Source organism: Aphelocoma coerulescens (genome assembly GCF_041296385.1).
Source record: "Aphelocoma coerulescens isolate FSJ_1873_10779 chromosome Z unlocalized genomic scaffold, UR_Acoe_1.0 ChrZ_unloc_scaf_1, whole genome shotgun sequence".
Classification (NCBI taxonomy): Eukaryota; Metazoa; Chordata; class Aves; order Passeriformes; family Corvidae; genus Aphelocoma; species Aphelocoma coerulescens.
Genome location: NW_027184086.1, coordinates 3,564,592 through 3,589,766, shown reverse-complemented (window position 1 = coordinate 3,589,766; position 25,175 = coordinate 3,564,592). Strand labels below are relative to the sequence as shown.

The 25,175-nt window shown below is 41.4% G+C and overlaps 1 protein-coding gene across 6 annotated transcripts in view; it reads left to right on the top strand.

The window, feature by feature from the left end:
* Positions 1-24,779, top strand: part of MCC (MCC regulator of WNT signaling pathway) — a 183,985-nt gene extending 159,206 nt beyond the window's left edge. For all 6 annotated transcript variants that reach the window (XM_069002629.1, XM_069002630.1, XM_069002631.1 and 3 more), the window contains 5 exons: positions 2,735-2,969; positions 8,779-8,985; positions 9,945-10,042; positions 20,092-20,214; positions 21,251-24,779. In XM_069002629.1, coding sequence (XP_068858730.1) covers positions 2,735-2,969; positions 8,779-8,985; positions 9,945-10,042; positions 20,092-20,214; positions 21,251-21,431 — 844 coding nt within the window. In that variant the 3' untranslated portion in view covers positions 21,432-24,779. The remainder of the gene's footprint in view (positions 1-2,734; positions 2,970-8,778; positions 8,986-9,944; positions 10,043-20,091; positions 20,215-21,250) is intronic.
* The last annotated feature ends 396 nt before the right edge of the window (positions 24,780-25,175 follow it).

The following is a 25,175-nucleotide window of genomic DNA, read 5'->3' as shown; positions in this document are numbered from 1 at the left end:
ATTTTCCACAAATTGTATATGAAAATTAATGTGCTGTCACCCAGGCATGACATCATCATAAAAGACTTGAGGGATGAAACAAGTGTGAAGAACATTTCTCCTTGCTTGTTCTGATACAGCATCAGTGAGAATGGGCAGATTGATGTTGTATTCCCTCCAGCTGTGATGAAACTGTGATCCTTTTTCTGTCCTCACCTAAACACTTGAGAAATGAGAAACTGCACGTCTTTTGCAACAGTTTCCTGTGGGTTTTGGATGGATGCATTATACTATAAACGTTTTCCTTTGTCCAGATTACTGTTCAGAAGGGAGGGAATATCAGAAATTCAGGATGAAGTGCTCACCAGCTGTCATCCCTTAAAGAGAGCAGCATTGAACCTGCACTGTGGCTGTGGAGAGCTGTTAGGTGGGGCTTTTGGGGGGAACACACCCTGGCAGAGTTGCTGGGGAGAACAGAAACACTGCAGTGTAGTTTCTGTCCCTTCCTCCCCAGTTGCTTCCAGTCTTCTGGGTGGGGACATGCTGCTAAATGCAGGGGGAGAGTGAAGGTTCTTGTCCTCTTGTGTGCTGGCTGAGAAACAAGTTCCTTGCTGAGCTCCCCTCAACTCCTTAAAAAAAACAAAAAAAAAAAACGGAGAAGAAGAAGAGCAGCTTGCTAGCAATTCACCAGAGGAGCCAACTCAGCTGCAGACAGGCAGGCAGGCAGCCAGGACTGAAGTAAAAGCAGCCTCAGTATCACTGGCAACAGCCCAGACTGCGTTCCTCAGTTTGGACTGCACTCCCCTAACATATATGTGCATAGCTGTGGGTCTTTAAGGGCCGAAGTCTGTGAGTATGCACAGCGTATGAGGTCCAGCTCCACAAAACACACTTTCAGCGTTTTTTTGCTCAGGTTTCATTTGCAGCAGGAGGGCTGGGTTTTCTTTCCTTTGCAAGTAAAAACTGAGATGAGGTCTTTGTGCCCCAGGATTTGAAGCCTTTAAAAGTTATCCTTCCTCCAACAACAGCTGTTTTACATTTAATCCAGAAAAGCTCTGCAATTGCAGTCTTTGGGTGCTGAGGAAGAAACTTGCTACATGACTTCAGTACAGAATTAAATATTTTCACATTGTCTATCCTCATTATTTTTATATAAATATCTACTTCAGCAAGATGCCTTTAGGCTCAGTAAAGCAAGATTTCAAGATTTTCTGATCAAGAAACAGTATGAACAAAAATTTGTTTCAGTTTGAGAGGGTTTCTGTGTATAGGTACTGAGTGCTCTTAAGCTTCGCTGCTTAAGGACATGGATGAAAACAAAAACAAAGACCAATTTACAGTTGTGTCAACTATGGCAGGCACCTCTTATCCCTCAGAAAACGAGATAATAATGTGAAGTTAACACAGAACTGTAGTAAAGAGCTGTAATGTCATATTTCATGAGGAGGAAGGATTTTGAGAAATCTTTGTAGACCTGCCAATTCTCTATCTTCTCCAAGGCTGTGCTTAGAATTTGTGGGAAGATGGGCAATTATTTGAAGCACTTCAAAATCAGTGTAGCTTTAACTGAAGAAGAACCAAAGGAAAGATAAAAATTCAAGCCTTTCTTGGTAGGCTTCCCCTTTGCACATGCATAATATTTTAGGACATCATCATGGCTCTCACAGCATCTAGCGGGTGGGACTTTTCTTCTTAGTACAAAAATGTTGAACAGCAGTGCAATTTGATACAGAAAGTGATTTATTCCCCTGCTGATAACTGAGATCATCTAGCATTCCAGACAGCCGCAGTTAATGGATGACTTATCCCTCACCCGGCAGCTGATTACAGGACCTCAGGAGACAGCAGGCAGCTTTGAGTGACGCTCTAGAAACAACATAGCATTTTATTTTCCTTTCAGTGTTATTGCAAATACATTCAGCCCCAGAATACTACAGCTGTGTCAGTCTGGGCCCCTGCAGCACTGGCATGTAAGGAGGTGGGTAGGCAGCACTCAAGCCACCATTGCTCTAAAGACGTTATTACCCCATTCTGCAATCTCCGTGTAAACACTTGTGGGGCAGAGCATTGGGCCCTCATTTGTTCAGAAGATCCACCAAGTCTTTTATGATGACTTTTTATTAGAATTCCTGCTACTCTATGGGTTTGTTTTAAATCACTCTAGCCCTGAAGGAGTGTCAGTATGCTGAGGAGTACACCTTCACATGAACTGAATGATGCTATCTCCCCACAACTGCCAGTGGAATTTTGCTCAGGTTGATTCCTAAAAGTATCCATTAAAATATCTGAGGTGGTAACTGGTATGGTCATCAGCAGAGATAAATCAAGTCTGGGTTGATTCTTTTTTCCTGCTTCTCAAAGAAGATGAAGACTCAGTGTCTGAGCAGCTTGCTGTGCTAGGTTATTGCTAAGAAGTCTTAAGTAGCTTTTTTTTTTCCTTTTTAATTAAACAAAAAATTCTTTTTTCAGAAGACACCATTTCAGAAAAAGTAATTCAGTTACACATCACTAAATACCTGATTTGCAGAGAAGTTGTCACATCATTTAATTTTCTCATGAAGCTTAGAGACTTTATTTTCTGAATTTGTCACATCTCACATTGCAACTTCTGGTCCATGCTACATTTGTGTCCTTTCTGTAAACTTCTGAGTAAGACTCAGATGCATTGATGAAGTATTTGGAGGGTGTTTGATGTAAAAATTAAGATTTTGTTCCAAATGTGTATTTTTTTTAATGCCATTCTTTCTCTTTCCAGTACTACCAGCTCAACCGCAAGCAGTTGTGACACGGAATTTACGAAGGAGGATGAGCAGCGGCTGAAGGATTACATCCAGCAGCTGAAAAACGACAGGGCAGCAGTGAAGCTGACAATGCTGGAGCTGGAAAGCATCCACATTGATCCCCTTAGTTATGATGTTAAGCCACGTGGAGACAGCCAGAGGCTGGACCTGGAAAATGCAGTCTTGATGCAGGAACTCATGGCAATGAAGGTATTTTATTCATAACCAAGAGGGGAGCTGCTCTGCTGTCAATGCCCCTGTGCCACTAAACATGCTCAGTCACACATGTGGGAGGCTTTTGTCATGGTCACTGGGTAATAAAGGGTAACTTTGTTGAAACACATAATCTGGACTGAAAGTAGTCAAAAAGTGACAGAAGGCAGTGCATTAACAGTGATGAGCTATGTGTGTTTTGAATTAGGCAAGGACTTCATCTTTGTCTGTAAACTTGGAATGTTCTTCTTGACAAACCAGATGCTCTGTCTCTTAAGAGATATGGCAGCTGAATTGCTCAAGGATGACCAAAAACCATGATTCAGCACTTCCCAAGAGACAGTTCATTACTTATGAGCTTGCAAATGTGTGCATCATGAATATTTGTGAACTGAAGCAGAACAAATTCAGCTCCTTTTTATATTGCTGTGGGAGGAGGAATGATCAAATGTCCTCCCTAATGCTCTCTGGCAGTTGGTCACAAGTCCTGAGCTGTTCTAGGCACCATGTTGCAATCTGTAGCTCAGTCTGGAGTCTGAGCAAAGAGTAGGGTGTGTAATGAGTTGCATTAACGCAGGGTTTTGGAGAAAACCCTGGTTATACGTCCTGTTCTAAAAATGTGATCTAGAAAAGCTGATCTTTATTGACCAGGTGTAGAGCTTATATCATTTTAAATCTGTCTTCTGTGTTGATTTTGAGAGGTGAACTAAAACATAGGAACAATTCAAAGGCAATAAAAGTATACGTCTGCATTCAGAATTTGTCTGGTTTTGGTTCAGTTTAAGTAAGTTTAATTTCTGCATTTTAGCAAGTGCTAATTTAGCCAACTAATTGCAGAAATGTCAGGTGATGGTATTGAGTGGGACAGCAAATCCTAATAGTTTCATGAGCTTCTGAAGTTACAGATTTTTGTTCAGACGTGCTGCTTCTGGCTCAGTGGTAGCCTGGTGGTGATAATTATGTTCTTTTTGGTGCTGCTTTTCCATGACAACAGATACAGTTTTGCAATAATGCATTCATTATTTGCAGTTAGGAAAAGATTGCTTCCTAGCTAGATTTAAAAATTATATTAGTTGTTTGAATACATTGTGGCCAACAGCAATGTATTCCCAACAACTAAAGCATGCAAGATGTACTGGAAGATGTTGGTAGATAATTAGATGTGTATTTCAGATATCACACTTACCACACTTCCTTCTCCTTTTTTTGCTTCCAGATCTTCCCTGAAATCTTTTGTACCCTATTCTTGCATCTATTTTTAAATTTTAAATTAATTTATTTTCATAATTTTATTTTATTTAAAGGTAAGGGCAAACTGTAGAGCTGTATCCTTTGTAAGTAGTGCCCTTGCCTTCCCTGACTGGCAGGAACACCAGCAGTTGCATATCATTGCAACTATTGAGTGCTGGTAGTCCTTTTGTTCACACAACAGTCATTTAACTTGTTCTTGATACACAGCATCCATTAGGCTGGACCTGGTACATTGGGTTTTCACTGCAGGAATTGCCTCAAGAAGAGGAACATTTTCTTCTTGATTGGGTTGTGTGTAGTGCATACAGAATAGACACACATTTTGCATAGGTGTCTGAAGTTACCTTCAGCCCTTTCCAGTACAGAGAAACTGACAGTTGTGTTATTCATTGTAATTTCTTGCACTTTGCTAGAATTCACAACTGCAGGAAAACCTTATGTTTCTGAAAGAGACATTGTGAAAACTCAGATTTGTCAAATGTGTTGCCTGTCAACTTCCGTGGTTGTTGCTCAGGTCTGCAACCTGGTACCTTCTTTTCTGTTTGTCAAGCTAGAACAGAGTTGAACCTAAGGTCAGGACTCATTTTGGCTTTCTGAGTATATTTATTGTATCAATTATTTGAAACATGTACCTTACACAGAATAGCATGTGTGTCTGCCTCCTTCTGAGACAAACTAGAATTTAAGTTTCCTTACGGTATTTTATTTAACTTGAAGCAGATGGACTGCTTAGCATTTTTAATTTGTTCCCTCCCTTCCCCATTTTTAGCAAGGATGATGCAGCCAGACCAAGCTACTCAATGACTTCGTGTGCTGCTGGGTTTTACAATCTCTTACTGTCTCCCAGAACTTGGTTCTGTGTTGGAATATCTTCCATTTTTGACTCCCTGTAAAAACTGATCACCACAGTTTGGAAATACCTTTACAACACTAGTTCTTCATTATTAATTAGAAAAACGGTTTGAGGGTGATTGTTGCCCTGTTTATTACTGTTTTTTTACTGATCCAGAGTGTAAGACACAGTTGTCTGCCAGTACTCGTGTAAAATTCAATTCTTTGCTTCAAGCAATAATTAACCATGTTTCCAAATACATTCACGTCCGTGGTTTGTCATCATTCAGTGGTCTTGCTTTGAGGTCAGTTGTTGTCATGCCCCAGTTAGCAAGGAGATTACTTCTGATGGGTGTAAATAATTCTTGGTTTACAGCCCTTCTGCATTTCAAAGGACTTAATCTAGATAAGAAATCTCAGCTTTCTACACCGATAATTTTTCCTCTTTTGTGTACAGGTGTTGATAATGTTGCTCATTATGTGCTTTGAGACTACAGTCTCTTGATGGAAAATGTTAAGAATTCCATTGTCCACCTTTGTTACAGCACTTCATGCTCTTACAGATTTATGTAGTGAAATACAGTTAACTAGAGCGTGACATTTGTGTGCTCTGATGTTTGTTTTAATTCTGAAGGCTGGTATGTCCCACCTTGGTTACTGTGGTCCTCGTGGAGTCATGACTTTTTGTGACTTTTAGAACTTTTTGCCACATCAGAGTCCTGCATGACCAAACAGAATACAGGTTTTGATTTTGAGAATTCCCTGGTGTTTCTGATCATTTTGAATCAGGAGTTTTTAATTTTCGTTCAAGTTTTTGCCCAAATTCAGAATTACAATATGACTGCAAGTACAAAATATCCCTCAGTATTCAATTAATTAGTCCGAAAATAACTGCTGGATTTGACACTTAAAGCTTGTGAATTTGCATGGATTGCCTATGTCTTCTGCAATCCGCTAGAAGAGGGACCACTTGCTACCTCCTCCTTCAGGGTTTCATTTAGTAAATGCCACTTGTGCTTACACTCAGAAGATTCAGGTGTGTTAAACTGCAAAATGCTTCACAGCAACCTGTAGCTAGAAGAGAAGGGAAATAGTAATTATACAAAGGTGGCACTGTCATTTCAATTAAATTTAGATGCAGTTTTTAGAAAACATATTTTCATGGAAAAAATTGCTGCATATGTAAAGACTCTTTAAGTAAACCTGAATTACTTGAATTTTCCCACATGAGATGTGGCTGCTGCCACTCTGTCTCACACATTGTATGGGTCCTTACGATTCTCAACTGCAGTTTTAATTTTTAACTAACTTCAGCCTTTACATGCCCTCCTGCTCGTTCCCTGGGTGCCTCTGTAAGACCCTGGCTGACAGCTTTTTAACTTTTCCCCTGCTTTGTATTTGCTTCTTTACTTCCAAGTCACACTGTTTTGACTTGAGAAAACTAACATATGGGTAGTGCATGGTATGTCTTGTGGGACAAGATACAAACTGCTGAATTCATACATATGGTGATCTAGGCTTACTGTCTTCAAAGGAGTTAAACATTGATCCTCAAATGTATTTGGAGCTTGTATATGTTAAAATAAGTTAAAATTATGAAAACAAAATAAGCTGAAATCTTTACATCTTTAAATCTTACAATCTTTACATGAGAAAAACCAGTTGCACAGATTCATTTTTGTAGTGGATAAATTCACCTTTTTATTTTAGGAAATAAATGTCCCTTATTTCTGGACTGAATTTGCCGAGCTTCAGCTTCCAGCCAGGAAAGATCTTGTCATGACCATCCCACACAGACACCCAAAAGTATCTTTTATTCATAAAAGTGCCAAAATACTCTGTTCAAATTACTTCTCAGCTTTCACTAAGAAGGCCAAATAGATTAATGGCTTTAGAAGCAGAGGCTTAAGAAGTTAAATGCATACACCTGAGTATATCAGGCCATCCAGTTCAACTCCTATAACAAAATTTGCCCATCGTTATTTTTCAGTATTATTTACGCTTTCTGTTGACAAAGGCAATTAATTTAAGTTTGCATAACAACTAAATTTGTGTATACCACATTGAATGAAACTGGTTGTGCTTCTAACCTTCAGTTCACGAACAAGCAGATGAATAAATTGATGACTTAAAAGCTCATACAAACCTTTCCAAGCCCCTCAGGGTTTTTAAGATATGGATTTTATTCTTTCATGGCTGGTGATTCTGAATAAGCCATTGATTACCTGTGATGGTTGTAACTGTGATACACCTGTGTGCACTGCTTACACTTAATCCAGACAGCAGATTTTTGGTAGGAACATAGATTCCCTTCTACATAAAAAGTTAGTCTAAATATGTGTCGACATTTATTTTTGTATAACCTTTGCTAATAATGGCTATAATATAAAAAACATTATTTTTTAATTATAAGGGAAGATACCTCTGTTATTTTTGTGATTTAAATATTTCTTTTGTTTGTGGGAAAAAAAAAAAAAAAAAAGTGACTTTTCCTACACTGGCCACATAGAAACTTCTGTCTTTCAGAGGTGTTTACACAGTGAACAATTCTGGAACCAAACTGTAATACAGAAAATGTCTGCGTGAACTCAGTATTCACCCATCAGGTGACCTAGGGCAAAACAAGCCTGACAGTGGGAACATTAATCTAGGTTGGCGGGGTTTTTGTCAGTCTTTTGTTTGTTGAGTGATGGTTTTAAGCACATAACATAAATTATGTCTTAGTACTATCTCTTCTAAAGTTTTGTGGATAGTAGGTTTTTCTGGGTGTAGAAAATAACTAGGCATTTTGTTCAAGAAACTTTTCTGAAGTGTTGTTAATCACAAAGAGCCTTCTGGTTCAGAAATAAGCCATCATTTGCTTTTCATGGGAGTCTGGGAGCACATGCTGAAAGGATCATTGCACTCATGCCCTGCTCTTAAACTTCTGCCCAGCCACTGTCAGACAGATGTTAAAACAGAGATCTGTTCCCAAACAGCAGATGTTGTGTTACAATAGGTGACAGCCCTGTCAGAAGCCTCAGAGCAGCAGAAGAATTGCACATAAGAAGGAGCTCTCTGAATTGAGCTGCTTTCTATTAAGTACCAGCGTCCATCCTCGTGAATCATATTTAGGGAAGAATATGAGCGAGTGCATTTTTCTATCAAACTCAGGTTGTGTGTACTTGGGATTCTGGCCATTTAGAGGAGGGAAATTATAAATGGACATCTCTTGGTGCCATACTCAGTTGCTCTTTTTGACTTAACTCATTCTACCACAGAGGCTGGTATTAAAAGGCAGGAGTTTGTGATCTCTGATGCTGTCCTGGTCTCTCAAATCCCTTCCACTGCAATAAGACAAATTCTTACATATCAATGAGAAACTGAAATCTTGCTTTTAGGGAGGCATTTGACAAAGTCATACACTTCTAGTTTTAAGAAAATGGTCTCTGAAGGACAAAGTAGAACCAAAAAAATTGCAGCAGCAGTGGCAACCCTCTCAGATCCCTGATAGTCTAATTCTAATTCTGCTTCTGAGCTTATTTCTGAAGATCATAAAAGGGTGGCACAGATCTTTGTCAAATATGCAGTGTGATTATAAAAAGTCATCTGAGTGCTGGTAGTGTTCTTTGTTAAAAGAACCCTTCGGTTACAGGAGTAGATGAAAATCTCGTTCAACCTCATCTTCCTTTAGGTACCTAGTCCTATGAAGCAGCATGCTGATAATAAAATGTTTCTTCAACAGGAAGAGATGGCAGAGCTCAAGGCACAGCTTTACCTGCTGGAGAAGGAGAAGAAGGCATTGGAATTGAAGCTGAGCACTCGAGAGGCCCAGGAGCAGGCCTACCTCGTCCATATTGAGCACTTGAAGTCGGAAGTGGAAGAACAAAAAGAGCAGAGAATGAGGTCTCTCAGCTCAACCAGCAGTGGAAGCAAAGACAAACTGGGCAAGGTCGGGAGTCATACTGCATTTCCAAAGTTACAAACATGATTAATTAAACCCTTCCTGTCCCTATTGCAGTCTTTAGCATGTTCATAATTCTCCTCTTTTGTGTGTATGCAGATGTGTTCTCTCTTCCCTAGTTGTTAGGTGGTTCCTTCCATGCTGTGATTTAAGAGGACTTTGAAGAATTGGTGTTAAGCCTGAGCTAAAATAAGGGTGTTCTGAGGAGTACCACAAGGCCAGTCTTGCCAAACATACAAGTTGCTGGGATTGAGGGTGTGTTTTGCCTGTTGTCATTCATTGGGAACACTGGAAGAGAGTCTAGACAAAATGCCGTTCTCCCCTGAACACAAAATATGAAAAAATTAACGCTCATTTCTAGGAAGCATTTAGAGCATTGAATGACAATCTCTTTCTACAAGTTAGATTGTAATAATTTGAGAATGAAGACTTTTCTTCCCTTATTGCAAAATAAAGCAAGATAAGCAGATTTTTGCATTTGCAGTAATAATTTGTATTAAGAAATAAATACCTTGGAAAACTTCAATTTGTCTTATTTTAGTGCTGTGTCCCCAGAAAATTTCAATAATATGTTTAAAAACAAAAACCAAGAGGTACATCTTTCTTACTTGTTCCTGGCAATACATCATCTGAATTTTTTGATCCCAGTGCTGTTTTGTTTCAAGTGTGGTGTCAAAAGAAATACAAGGAAGGCACCAGCAGTTTTGCACACTGTAGCAGAATTCTGCAAGTCAGTGAGCTGTGGTGGTTTAAAAAGCATTCAGAGGCACTTGTGAAGTATTAATCTGTTCATTCCTTGGTATGTTGGTACACTGCCATGTTGCTGTAGCATTGTTTTCTTTATTTCACCTTCATTTTAAAAGTAACTGTGAACTAAGAGGCTTTCAGAATTTTCCCATTAAGATGGTCAGTAACTTGTAATTAGGTGGCTTTTCCTCCTTTCCCAGGAATCCAGTGATGGCACTGCAACACCGCTAACGCTCGCTGAGCTGAGACCATACAATGAGAGTGAACTGACTGCTGAGCTGACAAATGCACTCAGGAGGTAAGCACAGCTTCCCTCACCAGGGACAGGACTTGTCCTGTAAGTCCAGGGAAAGGTTTATTTCTGAGCCTTCACGCTAACCCTCAGGTGGTTTGAAGAGTGATCACAGATTTGTCCTGTGAAAAGAAAAATGGTCAAAGTCCTTCTAATTTTCCCATCCCTCCTGCTGTTGTTCTTTAGCTGGTGGAAGTCTTCACGTGGTGCTCAGCTCCATTCTCCTGGAGGTTCTCTAAAATTCAGTTGAATTTTAGAAGTAAAAGAAACCTTCAAAATGGCAGTAATTACCATATTCAGGCAAGAGTATGAGACATAAAACAGTGACAAGACTTCCTCGTGCGCATAAAGAAAACCTTCAGTGAAGACAGGATTTGAAGTGTGATCTTTGGTTAAGAAGGTTGGCCGCAGGTTAGAACTTGGGTAGGAGTTACGGGAGTGGGAATTGCAGGCATTTTGATGACTCAGATGCTTCATTTGCCTCCGGAGTGTGTAAGTGGAGCCACAGTTCAATTACAAATGATATTGTGTGAGGCATTAGCTTTCCAATGGGAGAGAAAATTGATGTCTTGACAAACAGCTTTTATCAACAGCCAGGTTTTAAGCCTAAGCTTTCAGTACAGTTATACATTAGCTAGATACTTGTTTGTGCAGCAGTTTTTCGTGCACCAGCTATGTGGTAAACTTCATGACAAAGAAGTTCACAGTTTCGATAATGGTTTCAGTACTTGTTCCACCTTTTCCTAGAAATGGCTGTCTGATACCTAATCTGGTTTTTACATTTAGTACCTGTCCAAAAGGCTGCTAAGAATTTTGGCTGCGAAGAGTGTGTTTTACTGTAATGGCGTTTCCATCCTCTTTGAGGGTGGAATGTCCTTTCAGGCAGCTGTGGTGTTTCATTCCTGAGGTGCTTTTTCTCATAGGTGCAGTGTGTGGTGTGCCTAGGGACACTTAAGCCTGAAAGGCATTATGTAAAAATGTAATCATTACCACTGCAGAATCGATACATCTCATACCATTTGCTTAGTAGTCTAGCAGTTGCTGAGTACTTAGTTTGCATGATGCAAGAAGCGAAATTCCGTGGGTAAAATAATCAAAACTGTCACTTGTGTGTGGGTGGATAAAACCCATCGACAAAGTAATTTACATTAACATTGCAGAGAGCCATTGGCCTCCCCCGGATCCCCACCCTGCAGCCCTGGTGTGAGCTGCTCCACCCTCCACTCAAGCTGCTGCTTCTTCCGGATGTTGTTATTTGCTCCTGGATGTCGAGAAGATGCCAGTGCCCTTAGTTAGCAGAGATTTGAGTATAGTCATGAAATGGGGTTTGCTGACAACACAGAGAAAACAACTTTGCTTTTATGTACTAGGCCTTAAATTGATTAGCATGGATTTCCAGCCAAGGGCCTCGCAAGTACAGTTTGTCAGGCAGAAATGGAGAGGAAAAATAATCGGATTAAACTGTACATAAATTGTGAAGGCTCTCTGTGTAATGGAAATACGATGGTACTAAATGTGATTGCTGCTGCCAGTGGGGCTCAAGCACAGTTCCCGCAAGCTGTGTGGACAGGGTATTTTTCTCCCTAATCAGTGTACCAGCCAAATCAGGCTGAATGGTTAGCCCTTCTTGCCCTAAAGTCTTGTCTCTGCAAGTCAGTTGAAGGTCTGTCTAGCACACGGAAAAAGCGTACTGCAACCTGTTTAGCCACAGCTATCTAAAAAATACCAGCAGTCCCTAACTGCTGTTCTGGGTAAATGGGCTCTCAAATACCAGAATGACATTTATACCATCACAAATCCACAAAAGAGTTCTAAAAATGATCAGAAGTCCTTTTTCCTCTGCAAGTGTATCCTACTCACCTGCCAAAGTAGGACCAGAATACAAAATTAAAAGTGTTTGTCCCAATAGCTGTGTTTGCTGAGGGGTGAGGGGAAGATGTGAAACAAGTGCATATCATGGCAGTATTTAAATGCCAATGTTCAGGAGTGTTTTCGGGCTGAAACACTGTTTCAACGGTGTTTCAAGGTTACAATTCGTTCACGAATCCAGCAATTGGTCCTACCTATTGTTTCTCCGGGCAGTAGACACTGGTGCAGGGGACAGCAAGCTGCAAGTATAGGGGCAAAAATCCATTTGTTTTTGAGCCTGTTTGTCAGAGCATGTGATAGCAATCAGCAGCCCTGCTTCCTGTCCCCTCCTCATCCTGTCATTACAGAGATTAAAGCTCTGGCTGCTTCCTCCTCTACTACTTTCCCATTCTGTCCTTCTGTTGCTGTTAAATTGTCAGGTTCTTCTCAGTTAATTGAAACAGAGTGAAACCCAAGTAAAACAGCAGGACATAGTTACGGTTTGGGTTTTGGTGTAGTTTGGAAGCATTTATTTGCTCAGTCTGCATATGGCCATGCAGCAGAACAATCTCATCCACAGAGCCAGGCTAGCTTCTCTCTGCAGATGTGGATTTTTTTGTAAATCTGGAATCCAGCAGTGTGTTGTGAAGCTTTTATTGGTAGTGCCCATCACCAGAAATTCAAGGCAGAAGCAGTTCTTCATCTATTGTGTCATAACATACTTGTCCTACATCAGCTCAGGATTTCCTGTGTAGTGCTCAGCATTAAAACCCATCTTTTTACAGAATTCCGTTTTCTTTTACATGGTCGCTATGCTAACTTGGAGAAATGTAAATTATCTCTAAGTCCCGTGCTGTTAAAGTTATGTCTAGCTTAACTGATTTCTGGTATTGCAGGCTAAGCTCACTAATTTAGAGACATATCCTGTTCCAGCAAACAGTAATGTAAACACTTTCTGCCAGAGCCTTTAACAGTTTTATTTTCCCCTCTCTCTTTTCTTGATGGAATGATGAACTGCTTTAATGGACATGAAGCCTCTTCTTTCTTGAGTTTGACACATCCATAAACAAGCTTCTTGGCAGTAAATACCTTATTCTTGAGAGGGCAGAAATGGCCACCTCATGGCCTGGTGCTGACACCTTGATGATTGTGCCAGAGGCCAGTTTTGTGAGACAAGATCTGGTTGAATACCCCAAAATCAGACACGTGACACAGTCTCCTAGGGGAGACCTTAAAACAGTCTCTTCCTTGCTGGTTTGTTCTGCTCTGCTGGGGCAGGGGAGTGAGAGCTGTACATGATGAGTTTGTAACTTAGTATGCACATATCAGGTTATGCATTAATGCAGGTAAATACATTAGAGGTGGCAGGAAGGAGGTAGTAATAATTCCATCCTGCTTTACGAGGGTGATGATAATGGTGATAGAACTGATCGTTTCTTCTGCTAAGTTCTTTCATTCTGTGAAAAATGGCCAAGCTGGAAAGACTGAAACTTCTCTCTCTCCCTAGGCCTTGCTACAAATGCTTTGATTGTTCAGGTCCTCCTGTGGTCTCTCCTTGTATTTCCAGCTGCTGATACCTTTTCTGTCTATGTAGGATTGTATTTTATTCATGTATTTAGAGAATCCTTTATAAATAATTTAAATACTTGGCCAGGAGGGATCTAGCAGTACTAGGCAAGGACCATGGCAGGCAAAACACTTTGTAACTAGACTGACTGTTCAGACCTCAGCTGCATCATCATTTGGCACAAAATTATGATCCTTGATGGCTGTGCAGGGTTACATGAATTGCATCAGTCTAGACATGTTTCAGTATACCCCTCACAAAAGAGAGACTTTCTATCTGGCAACACTACAAAGGAGCTTTATATTTACCATGTCTGATGTCTTCTAAGCTGAGAGATAACGTAGTGAGTGATGCTACTAATTGCGAAGTTGCTGCAGAGAGAGGAAATGAGTAGTAGTCAGTAGGGGTTGGCAAACAGGTCTTTAAATGTTAACAAAAAGTTTTGCACAGAGCTGTCGTCCCACCTCTCTGGAGTAGAAGCTGCAGGTATTTCTAGTAGGACATAAAAAATGCATCCTGTTGCAGTAACTTCCTTGTGTCTATTGAGACAGAGCAATGTTTGTTGCACTCTTAGGTCCTTATCCCTGTCTGAAGACCACAACCACGTTTTGTGCCAAAAATTCTGTTCAGAGAGCAGACATTTCAGTAGAAATCTGGGCAAAGGCATGGCAGTGACTGTTTCCTGACACAGTGTCAGTGAGAGAGAAATCAAGCCACCTTCCTTTATTTTAAATTTCCGTAAACTTCATGTGATGGCATCTTAGCTTGGCACATTTTCAAGAGCCAACCTTTGTTTCATGATAGCAGGTGTCAGTAAAAGCATCACTGAAATTCAGGCCTATCCTGAGCATCAGTAAGGCTGTCTCAGAAACGGAAATAGAAATGGCTGAAATACATCATACTATAATCATTGAGATTTGAAATTACTCTTTAGACTTTTACTGATTTGTAAAAGCCTCTTTTTTGACCAAGGTACGGGGCGAACATGCAGTGGGTAAAAGTGGGGGGGGAGGGAGGCAGGGGTTTGTGTTCTGGACCTACTGATGCATCCTCAGCTGCTTTCTGTCAGTGTTTGTGTATTTCTGTTCTCCAGTTATCACATCAATGAAATGAGGAAATAAGCAACTCTGAGGCAGTTGAAAGCCAGACACTAGCATGGACTACAGTCGTTGCAAGTTTCAGAGACATCTTTTTTTTTTGTGACTGTGCAATATCCTGCTGTGTTTTCCCCTTGGCTGCCTGCGGGCTTCGGGAGGTATGGCCTGTCTCTGGAAATCCCTCTGGAGAGTCCCATGAGAGAAACCTTCTCACAAGAAGAGAAGTGACTCATGCTGATATCAGGGACAGATTCCTTAGAAGCAGCTCGAGTAACTATTTTTACCATATGCTTTACAGACAACCATAATTTGTCTTTTTCTCCGTTTTTTACATGGAGCAAGTAGTTCTTCTTACCACCATGTGGTTATCTGAACTGCTGAGCTGCTGTGCACTTGGATATAATCATCACAGGGAGCTCCAAATAGCTCCAGGTCTGGAGAGCTTCCAGGCTGGGCTGGCAAAGCTGGGTGGGAGGTTTGAGCAGTGAGTGTGGCAGGCATGCTGCTGCCTCCTCCAGGGCTGTTCTCCCTTTTTTCTGCCAGTATGTTGTTTCCAGGACCACACCTGGCCTGTCTCCCCAGTGCAGGTGGTGTAACACATGCCTGTGGTACTGTCTGGTTTTTGAGATCTGTTCTGAGCATCTTGACAATCAGAAAAAAAATCAGTACAGTATTTTACACTAGCAAAGTGGTTTTTAAAGCACCCTCTGTCATCTCTGCAGTCAGGAAAGGCCTCCTGTGCACAGGTTGCTGGCAGCACAGGTGGTGCTTCAGCAGGTGAGCCAGGAAGGCATGGCACTGGAGGAGGGTGGCTGTCTTGGCATTTGTGTAGTGTTGCTTTGTTGCCTCTTTAAAACACGTATTATATTCTGGTTGTTTTCCTTAGCAGGCCAAGACAGACCAGTGAGGCAAGCATGCATTTGAATTAGCTTGGGGATTCTGCATGCTAGCCTGATGTAAGATGTTAAACTGCTGATGAAAAGAAAATTTATCTGCATTCCTTTTAAATGTCCAGCTGTTATCTCCTGAGAGGAGAGGAGTCCAAATCCCTAGGAAAAAACAATCATGTGTCATCCTGTTCAACTGGAAAAGTTACAGGGGGGTGAGGGATGGTGCCAGGCTCACTACAGCAGGAGGGTATCAGGGGAGGAGTGGAGTGTGGGATGTGCCTTCCCTTCAAAGCAGGGGTCCTGCAGATAGCTACGGACCATGCAGGAGGTGCCTTCCCTCCCTCCCCTTCCCCACCCCCAGTGGCCTGGGGCTGCCCTGCTGGCATGGATAGCTCTGCCAGGGATCTTCGTGCCTTTGTCCCCCTGGGCTAGCTGCTCCTGGTACTGCTGTGTCAGGACTTGGAGCCTGCAGAGCTCAGGTGCTGAGCAGAACCTGGTCATCCCACTCCTCAGGGGAAGGCAGGATTTGAAGGGATCTGCCTGTAGCAGATCACCTCTGATGGGTAAGAGGATGTGCCCTAGGGCTAGCAAGACTCCTCTGCCTGGCTGTGGGAAAGCTTCTCACCTCTTCATTTGGAGACAACTCATTGTTCCCCTTTTGCTTCAGATTTGGCAAGAGCTGTGGTGCTCTTGACCCCAGGGCAGAGGGGTGGTAGCTGGTGCTTTCACAAGAAGGGGAGTTAGCTGGTTGCACTCCAAGCCAGGGGCAGAAAAATCAACTTCTGTGTGCCAGAGAAGAGCAGCTTCCTGTTTGCAGCACCGGGGAATTTTCAATGAAATCAGCAAGAGCAGGAAAATCCGCAAAGATTTCTAGAAGCACATGTAATCTGAACATGTCTGGAAAAGCCCAGACTGCAGGGAAAATATAAAGGTGCTCATGACCTTGCTTACATTACTGTGTGCCAGACATGGTGTCAGTGTGTGGAGTCCAAATTCACAGAAACACAGTTTCCTTTATGGCCTGGGCAGAATTCCCCACTCTCTGAACTGGTAGCATTGAAACCAGAGAACACCAGTTAGCCCCTTCCTATTCAGCCGTCCTGAAATAAAAAGCCCTTGAAAACCACTATGCAACTGCCCACTGAGTGTTTTGATTGTGAAAATACCAAACAAAAGCCTTTATTACCAGCCTATTAGGCATTTCACTGAAAATAGTGTTTTTAGCAGATGTTGTAGGCTGTAGGCCTTTGAATACACTCATTCTGAGCTTTTCCCTGGAAAGGGAGCATTCAGGGATTTCCCCATCTGACCCCTCAGCAGCAGAGAGCCCTTGTGCTGAAGTGAGCTATGCCCCCAGATCATAGACTCGTTCCCTCTTCTGGGAATACTTGCTCATTTTCTCTGTGCACATGAAGTGTTGTGGCTGTGTTTTCTGCAGCTCCAACTTGCAGTAGCCACTTGGAGGAGGAACTGTTGGGATAAAAATCTCTGTTGACTTCTGCAGTCCAATAGACTTGTGAGTCAGGGGCTCACAGAAACTGTGTTCTCTGAAAAATACTTGCTTCTCCTTTCCTCTTCAGATCAAAATACACAGATAAATGCTTTCTTGGGATACACTGAGGTCCATATTACAGCCCTGGGGCACAATAGTGTGAGTTTGGTGTGTATGCTTCCATGGGAGTTTGGACCTCAGACTCTGGAAGACTGACTGGCAGCAGCAGGCTGTGCCTACATCAGTAGGATGTTTTGTATGTCTGTCACATCACACACAGTTCCATCCCTGGTTTGCAACTCTGGCATGCTCTCGTTGTGGACACATGCTTCATATGCAAGATTGAAAGTACTCTGCCATATTAAGCCTGTAGTGGCTGATTTTCCACATCCTGCAGTCAGGAAAGTACTGTGGTGCTGGAAATCCCCTTAGGACAACACCTCAGGATTCAGTACCACTCCTGTTCACTGCCTAAATAAGTGATCAGTTTTGAAGAGAAGTAAGTAAGGACAACTCTTTCTGACCAAACTGAGGTGATCAGTGATAGAAACTGAGGGAAGCAGGAGTCAGCATTGCGAGGCTTGGGGTTCTTACTAGCCCGTGAGGTACCGCCCTGAGCTCTCTCATCTGCTACTCAAACAGAAGATGCAGCACTCTGGGGGAAATGTTACATGGTTTTAGTGTGTAATAGTCATTAACCAACTGCATTTTCATTTCCCCAGCATAAACCAAGGTGTTTGCTCTGCCTTTGCTGTGTCTGGCTACTCAGGTGTGACTTGTTCTATGAAATGTCTCCTGAAGTGAGGATATTTAAATAGGCAGTTTTAAAATTAGGAACAGGTGTAAAGGTAGATCCCTATGGATTGTTTTTTCAGATTATTGGGACATTTCAGCACATGCAGTCAAACCACCAATTGTTTTCCATGAGATTAAGGTTGAGTAGGTATTATCTAGTGCTGTTTCACTGACTTCGAGACATCATGAAAAGCCAAAAGAAGTACATGTATTTTATTGGTGCCAATGTAAATTTGAGTCATCTATAGATTAGAAGTATTACCCACTGTTTCCTATTTGGCTAGAATGTTCAGAACTGGCATCTCAAAAGATGTTCAAGTAGCTTAAACAGGGTGCTTACCACTCTGCTGGCTCTGTGTCTTTGACAAGCAGCAAGACAAGGATGTTGTAGACCAAATGTAAAGAAATACAGCTCAGGCTGAACAGGGCTGGTTGAAAGGTGTGTGTGAAAAACAGACAAAAGGTGATATCATTGTTTTATCAGGTAACAGTCACCATAGCAACCAAACTTTACCACGCATGAAGAGTTCCTCAAAGTCTTTCCACTGTGTTTCTTTTCCACGCAGCTCTTATTACAGCAGTTGTGTGAAGGACCTCAGCTGCAGTGAACTGTGGCTCTACTGGGCTCTTTCCCGTGGGACTGTGTGCAGTGTTTTCACAGCCTATACCTTTTCTTGCGCATGATGTCAAATCAGCCTCATGTGGTTTTGAGATTTCTCTGCCCATCCAAACACTGTGGATGTTTATTCTACTGGATTTGCTGTTCACCCTAGGTCATCGTGCTGGGAATGGTGCTACTGAGCCTTCCCCAGAGCCCCTGGCAGTGGCAACCTTTGGAGCAGAGAAGTACCAAATTTACCCTACTCTGTTCTGGCTCATCAGTAATGCAACAAATGCATTAGGTCTGGCCACTGCCACGTCTCATCTTTTCTTGTTTATGTTCTGGGTCTTCCTGTTTTCACTGCAGAACACAGAATTTGGCTGTAGACTGTGCTGAGCCTTTCTGACAGCTGAGATAGGATATAAAAATTAAGATTTACATTTGGGGTGGATGGCAGCAAACTTTTAACTGAGAGGGAGAAGGATTGTGTTACTTGAAAGCGGAGAGCATGTTCCTTCAATGAAAGGACATACAAAGAATACTGATGATCCTTCATCAACAAGGGCCCTCTTATGTCCTTTTTAATCTGGCTGGTAAACCAAGTGTGTTGGGATAGACTGCTAACTTGGAATATTTCCCCGGCTGACTTTGTGAAAGCCCTTCCGTTGCTGCTGGAGCCAGGCGCTGTCCTTCTCTCCGGTGATAAAAGCCTGCCGTACCCAGGTCTTCCTGGGAACTGCAGGCTGCTGAGCTGGGATTTCAGGAGGATCTGTGTGGTCTCTGCAGAGCTGGGGAAGCTTTCACAAACTTCAGGGTATTCATTCCCGTTGGGCTTATATGGGAGCTGGCAGTCGTCTCATTATTGAGATGAAAACAAGTGTACTCACGTAGCAGCACCACAACGAAGCAAGAGGGAGAGCTGGATCACTGCAAAGTGGTTGTAGGCAGCAAAGCAGAGATTCCATGTAAACACGCTAAGTTCCCAAGTGTAAGGTTTGATGCTGCAAAATCTATGTCCCAGTTGAGCCCAGCCGCATCTCATTCTTAAAACTTTTTTTTTTCTTCCCCTCCCCCCCTTCCAAATTTTACTTTTTTTTTTTTCTCTCTGGGCAATCTATGCTGAGAGTTTGGGTCACAGAGAAGAGCTCCTGGAGGTCCCGTGTGTGTAGGAGTGGGCTGAGCAGGCAGCAGGCACCAGCCATCAGCTCTGCAACAGGGAGCTCCACAGGAAGAAGCACCTGCCCTATGCCACATGCCTACCTAGGAGATGCTTTTTAAACCCAGCTTAATCCCCAAGCTGTAATGCTTGCTCCTGCCCAGAATTTCTGTCTTGTTCACTTTTTCTTTCCCTCATAGACATACTTGTAATGTGAAAATATTATAAGGTACCTTATTTCTATTTTGTCACACTTCATGTAATTAGCTTTTGGTGCAGAGTTGGTAAGTAAGTACTGATAACTGTATGAGCATTTTGTGCTTATTTCTTAGTGTGATTCAATACACTACAAGACCATGATCTGCCAGAGAAGTTTGTTTACTCTTTTATCTGCTCTGTCTCCGATCTTGAATTCTAAAATGGTGAATGTTACAAATACCAATTGGAAAAGTTTAATGTTAAGAACTACCTCCTGTATTATCCTAGTAGTAGTATGGAAAATATTTTCAGCATGTCAACCCAGCACAAGACAACTACTGATGCACTTCCAAGCTGAAAGGTTATTTCTGTTTTGAAAATAGTTTTCTACCTCTTTTTCTCCTGATCCAGGGAGAAGAAACTGAAAGCAAGAGTGCAGGAGTTAGTGAGTGCTTTGGAGAGACTCACAAAGAGCAGTGAAATCAGACATCAGCAGTCTGCAGAATTTGTTAATGACCTTAAAAGGGCAAACAGGTAAAGGATCTACCAGCAGATGGATGCACCACTGATTTTTTTTTTTGCTGTGTTCTTGCAAAGCACTGTAATAGTCCCCTTAGCTTAATGAGAAGTTTCTGGATCCTCACGTTCCATCCATATGTTGACACTCTAGGGTTATAATTAAGAGATGGGGGAGGCATAAACCTCCCCTGTAGGCCACTGGCAACTACATACTTTCAAACAGAAAGCAGGGAAATAGGTTAATCTTACGGGAGTTGCTACTAGTGATTGCACAATTTAAAAAGGAAACAAAAGAAAATATTTATGAATCTGTTACTGTGTTTGAAACTGCTCCCTTTTCTTTGGCTTCAGCCTCTTCATTAATAACCTGTCTTGGATAGTCACCCCTAAGTTCTGTTGCTCACTCAGGGCATTTTACTTGCACTGTGTTCGGATGGCCTAGGACCATGGTGCAAGGCAGCTGCCTTTCGTGCAAGCAGCCTGTCATTCACAATGTAGTTTTCCTTAAAGTATATTTGAAAGCCTTTGTGGTGAGAAGCAGCACCCTTCTCGAGCTTTCCAACACAGTCAAGGTTGAGGCACAGAAGCTACTCAGCAGCTAGCAAATTAGCACAAGATCTCATCCTCCAAATGTAAATCTGTATTTTTAAAGTAAAAAATGCAAAATCAGTCCTGGGTTTTCTAAGCTGATTCTGGCCATGCAATGCTTTTTCATGTCTAATGTTGTGGTGTCTTGACTCACAAACAGTGCTATGAGAGGTCATCAACAGCAACCTCCATTTGCCTCTTTGAACCATGTTTAGTTTTCTTTACCAGTTTACTGGTAAAGGTGTGTCCTTTCCCCAGGAAAGACACGGACATTAGCATTGATCTGGGTTTGGATCAAAAGGTTTGGATCTAATCCATTTTAAAGCACTGGTAAATTTTGGGAAGGTGATCAGTACCCAACCTTTGGAGTTCCTTGAAGGTGGGGCTTTGGGGTAGATTTTTTATAGCACTTGCTGTGAACAAGCCTGTTTGAATTACCTTGTATGCCTTGTGTTTTTAACAGCAACTTGGTAGCAGCTTATGAAAAAGCAAAGAAAAAGCATCAAAATAAGCTGAAGAAACTGGAATCACAAATGATGGCCATGGTGGAGAGACATGAAACCCAAGTAAGAATGCTCAAACAAAGAATAGCTTTACTGGAAGAAGAGAACTCTAGACCACACACCAATGAAACTTCACTTTAAATGCATCTCTTTAAAGGATGCTTAGTGCCATTACAACTTACTTTCTTTTGGAGGTTGACTTTTAGGTAGCTTCACATGCTAAAAGCTCTGATTGTCAATGTTGACAAAACTTAAAAGCACCTGCTCTGGGATCCCAGGGAGGTGTCATTGGGGATAATAAAAGTGTTAACCTTAAGGACTGTTTCATAATGTAAAATGGCAGTGCCTGATTCATGCTATAATTGTCTACATTGTGTTGTTATGTCTGTATTCATACAGCTTCTCGTCCATTTTATCAATGTCCTGTGAGTGACAGTGTCACACAGCAGAATAATTCATGTTAAGAGGTTTTCATTTGGGTAGTTTGGAGATCATATGAGAGCTTTCCCAATCCTGGAGCTTCCTCTGCTCACAAGTCCATACTGTAGCCTCAAGACTCGCTGTTGTGGTTATACCACCAAACAGGCAGCTGCACAGTGGGCAGATGACAGGCTGACTGGCTTTTTTTTTGCACCCTGCTTGCAGTTCTGCTGCTCACAGTGCAGATCAGGTAGGAGAACTCCTGTTGATTTGGGAAAAACCCAAGAAAGCATGGTTGCATCTCTGAAAATTATGATAAAGGTGTATCTCTTACAGTGTGTAAGAGGGCCGAAGGCTGTGGGTTTCACCATGCCACACAGACAGCCTGTGCCAAGAATGGGTAAGAAATTACAGGAGGACCTCCTGGTACTTACATTGCATGGTGTTTGCAACTACTTAGTAAAAAAATTTGGTTTTTCTTGCTATATACACTATATCCAAGGTTTTCTTTAAGAAGCTGGGCCATTTTTGTCATGTGTATTGTGCTTATTACAGCTTACTGTGATCAAGAGGTAGAATGTCTTCTTTTGATACTTTTTTTTTGACCAAAAAAGGTACTTATAAGGAATGTACCTGTTTAATATTGAATACACAGGCACAAAACTAGAAATGTGTAGATGTATGGATATCCAGCCACAAACAGAATGTGAATGGTGAAGTCTTACAGCTTCTTAGGTTAGTTTTTGTTACTGCTAACATTCTCTTGTTAAAATCACATATTACTGTATTATCAAACTGACTGAAGTGCAAATTTTGGCTTGTTAGGTTAATGAACGTTAAGCAACTTATGGGGATCAGGTTGATTTCTGTAGGGGTCCAAATACAGGAGTCTGCCATAGCACCTGTTATATTCAGAATTTGCTTATTTTTGACAGAGTATGAAAAACAGCTTTATGTGTGTTTTAAAAAGCCAAGGTAGAGTTCCTTCACTGTGTTAGCCTGCTGCTGTGTTATGCCTCTGCTTTGCATTTTCCAGGCTGATTTCCAGTGAATCTGATTTCAGGAGATGTTCATCCTTTTTGCTTTACACGTTGAGAGTTGCACCTCAAGTTTTTTACTAGCGTATTTAGAGTTATGATAACTTCTCTCATTTATTCCTCCCGTTACTAGTACTAAGGAAATACTTTTAGAGGACTTTTTTTGCCCACTGTTGGGTTAGATCAAGCAGACAACACAGTTGTGGGAATTTGTGTTCAGAATATGGCATTAAGTCTTGGTTACATCTGGAACTGTAGCAGGTTGATTTTCCATCTCTTACTAGTGTAGCTGCTGTTGTCTTCTATCCTTAGTCATTCCTACTTCTCTGGAGTTTGATCCATCATCCACAAAGCCAGCATCACATGTGATTGATGGCAACAGCAAATTAAAACAATGCTGATTTCAAAATTTTTAGGTAGTGATGTTCTGGTTTTGATCAGTCCTCTTTCTCAAAATAATTGCACTTCTTAATTTATAATGTGAATAGAAATTTTTGCAAATGAGTCTCTTGAGGGAGGAGGCACACTGATTTCTTCTGTCTTTATGGTTCTGCTTAGCATCTCTCTATGCTGTTTCACTTTTTTGGCCCAGTTTTCTGACCCCCAGGAAGATGGTGGGTTGCCATCAGCTTTGGTGGTAGCTGAGCACACTTGTTCTGAAGAAACACAAAGAAAAGTGTCCACCTTGTGCTGTGGCAAAAATGCAGTTACACTTTTGTCTTGGGCATCTGCAGCACCCGTGTCACTTGAGGTCACCTCAAATGTCCACGTGAAATACCTTTCACTGAAGAGGACCAGAAACCACTACTGCACTCCGCTGCCTCTTAGGCTTTTTTTTTTTCTCCCCCTATTTAGAATAATGGAATCACAGAATGGTTTGGATTGGAAGGGACCTTAAAAAGCATCTTGTTACAACCCCCTTCTGTGGGCAGGGACATCATTCACTGGATGAGGTTGCTCCAAGCCCCATCCAACCTGGATTTGAACACTTTCAGGGATGGGGCAGCCACAACTTTTCTGGGTAACCTGTGCCTCAGTACCCTCACAGTAAAGAGTTTCTTCCATAAAAAAATTCAGATACTCTTATACAGAGGCATAAAAAGCTGCAGCCTCAGTGCCTTTTTCCAGGCCCAACAATTTGCTGATTCTGTTTCACTGTATTTAGCATGTATCTTCCCTGCCAACTATGTTCTAGAAGTTCTTCAGAATAAATTACAAATCATGAGTAAATGTAAACCAGTCCCATTTTTTCCCTAAAAGGGTTGTAGATGAAAAAGCAGCACTGGTACCATCCAGGCTCAGCAGTAGCCATATTTTTTTGCCAGACCACCAGTTCAGTTATTTGCCTCAGCAAGCAGCTATTGCATCATTGGTTGGCATATTGGAAAAGATCAACAGGGAAGTGGTCACAGGTTTAATGTTATTGTGAAAACTGTTCAAAAGTGATAACCAGCTGCAGCTCCAGTGTACCCCATTAAAATGGCACCAACCCTCAGAAAAAATGCCAAAAAACCCCAAACTCCTTTCATGCAACTCTGAAGTAGCAGCACACCAGAAACCCGAGTGTTTATCAGTTACATCAGTTACAGCAACTTAAGTCTCTTAACACTTGTTGCAGAAATAATAAATTTGCAAAGCAAGAAGGAGGTGGTTCTTGCCAACGTAACTCCATTCATGAATTAATGATTGGACTTTAATTTTCTTAAGTCACCAGAGTGCATGAAACTTTGTATTTCACAGAGTGCTCAGAAAAAACATTTGCTTTTTTTCTAATTCTATGACGTATAAATCTTCACCAGCTTGAATGTACTGTTAGCTATTGCAAAGCACACGTGACTAAGTTTGCATTCATGTCATGTTCTACTGGTTTTATTAGAATTTTCTCCTTCTTTAATACTACACCATGAATTGTAACTTTAGAAACTTTTCACCTTACTGAATTAGCTTTAAATGTTTGCTATCTTTTAGTTTCCTAGCAGCTGTAAAATAGCTATTTTGTGTTCATTTGATATAGAATTGTAAAAACTGCATTTATTTATACAGAGGCATTTATAATACTTATTTTACAAATGTTCTTATATTCTGAATAAATTTCTAATGCTGTTGCTTTGCCTTGGGAGTTGTTTCACCATGGCTTGTCACCTTACTGTAGAATGGGACAACCTTGGCACAAAGGTATCTCATTTCCAAGAAAAGTTACTGAGGGAGATAGTTTGACATTGTCAGGAAAGTTCACATAGTACAGCCATGAAAAGTTAAGAACTCAGATCCAGCCACAGGTTTTAGCTGGGCTCAAGTACATCAGTACTTCTTCCCACAAACCCTCTACAGCTTCAATGAACACTTTATAGAAATGGAAGGGCACATGTGAAACTGTTTCCACACATCCAGTTCTTTTAATAACAAGTTATATGTACCAAAACAAAAT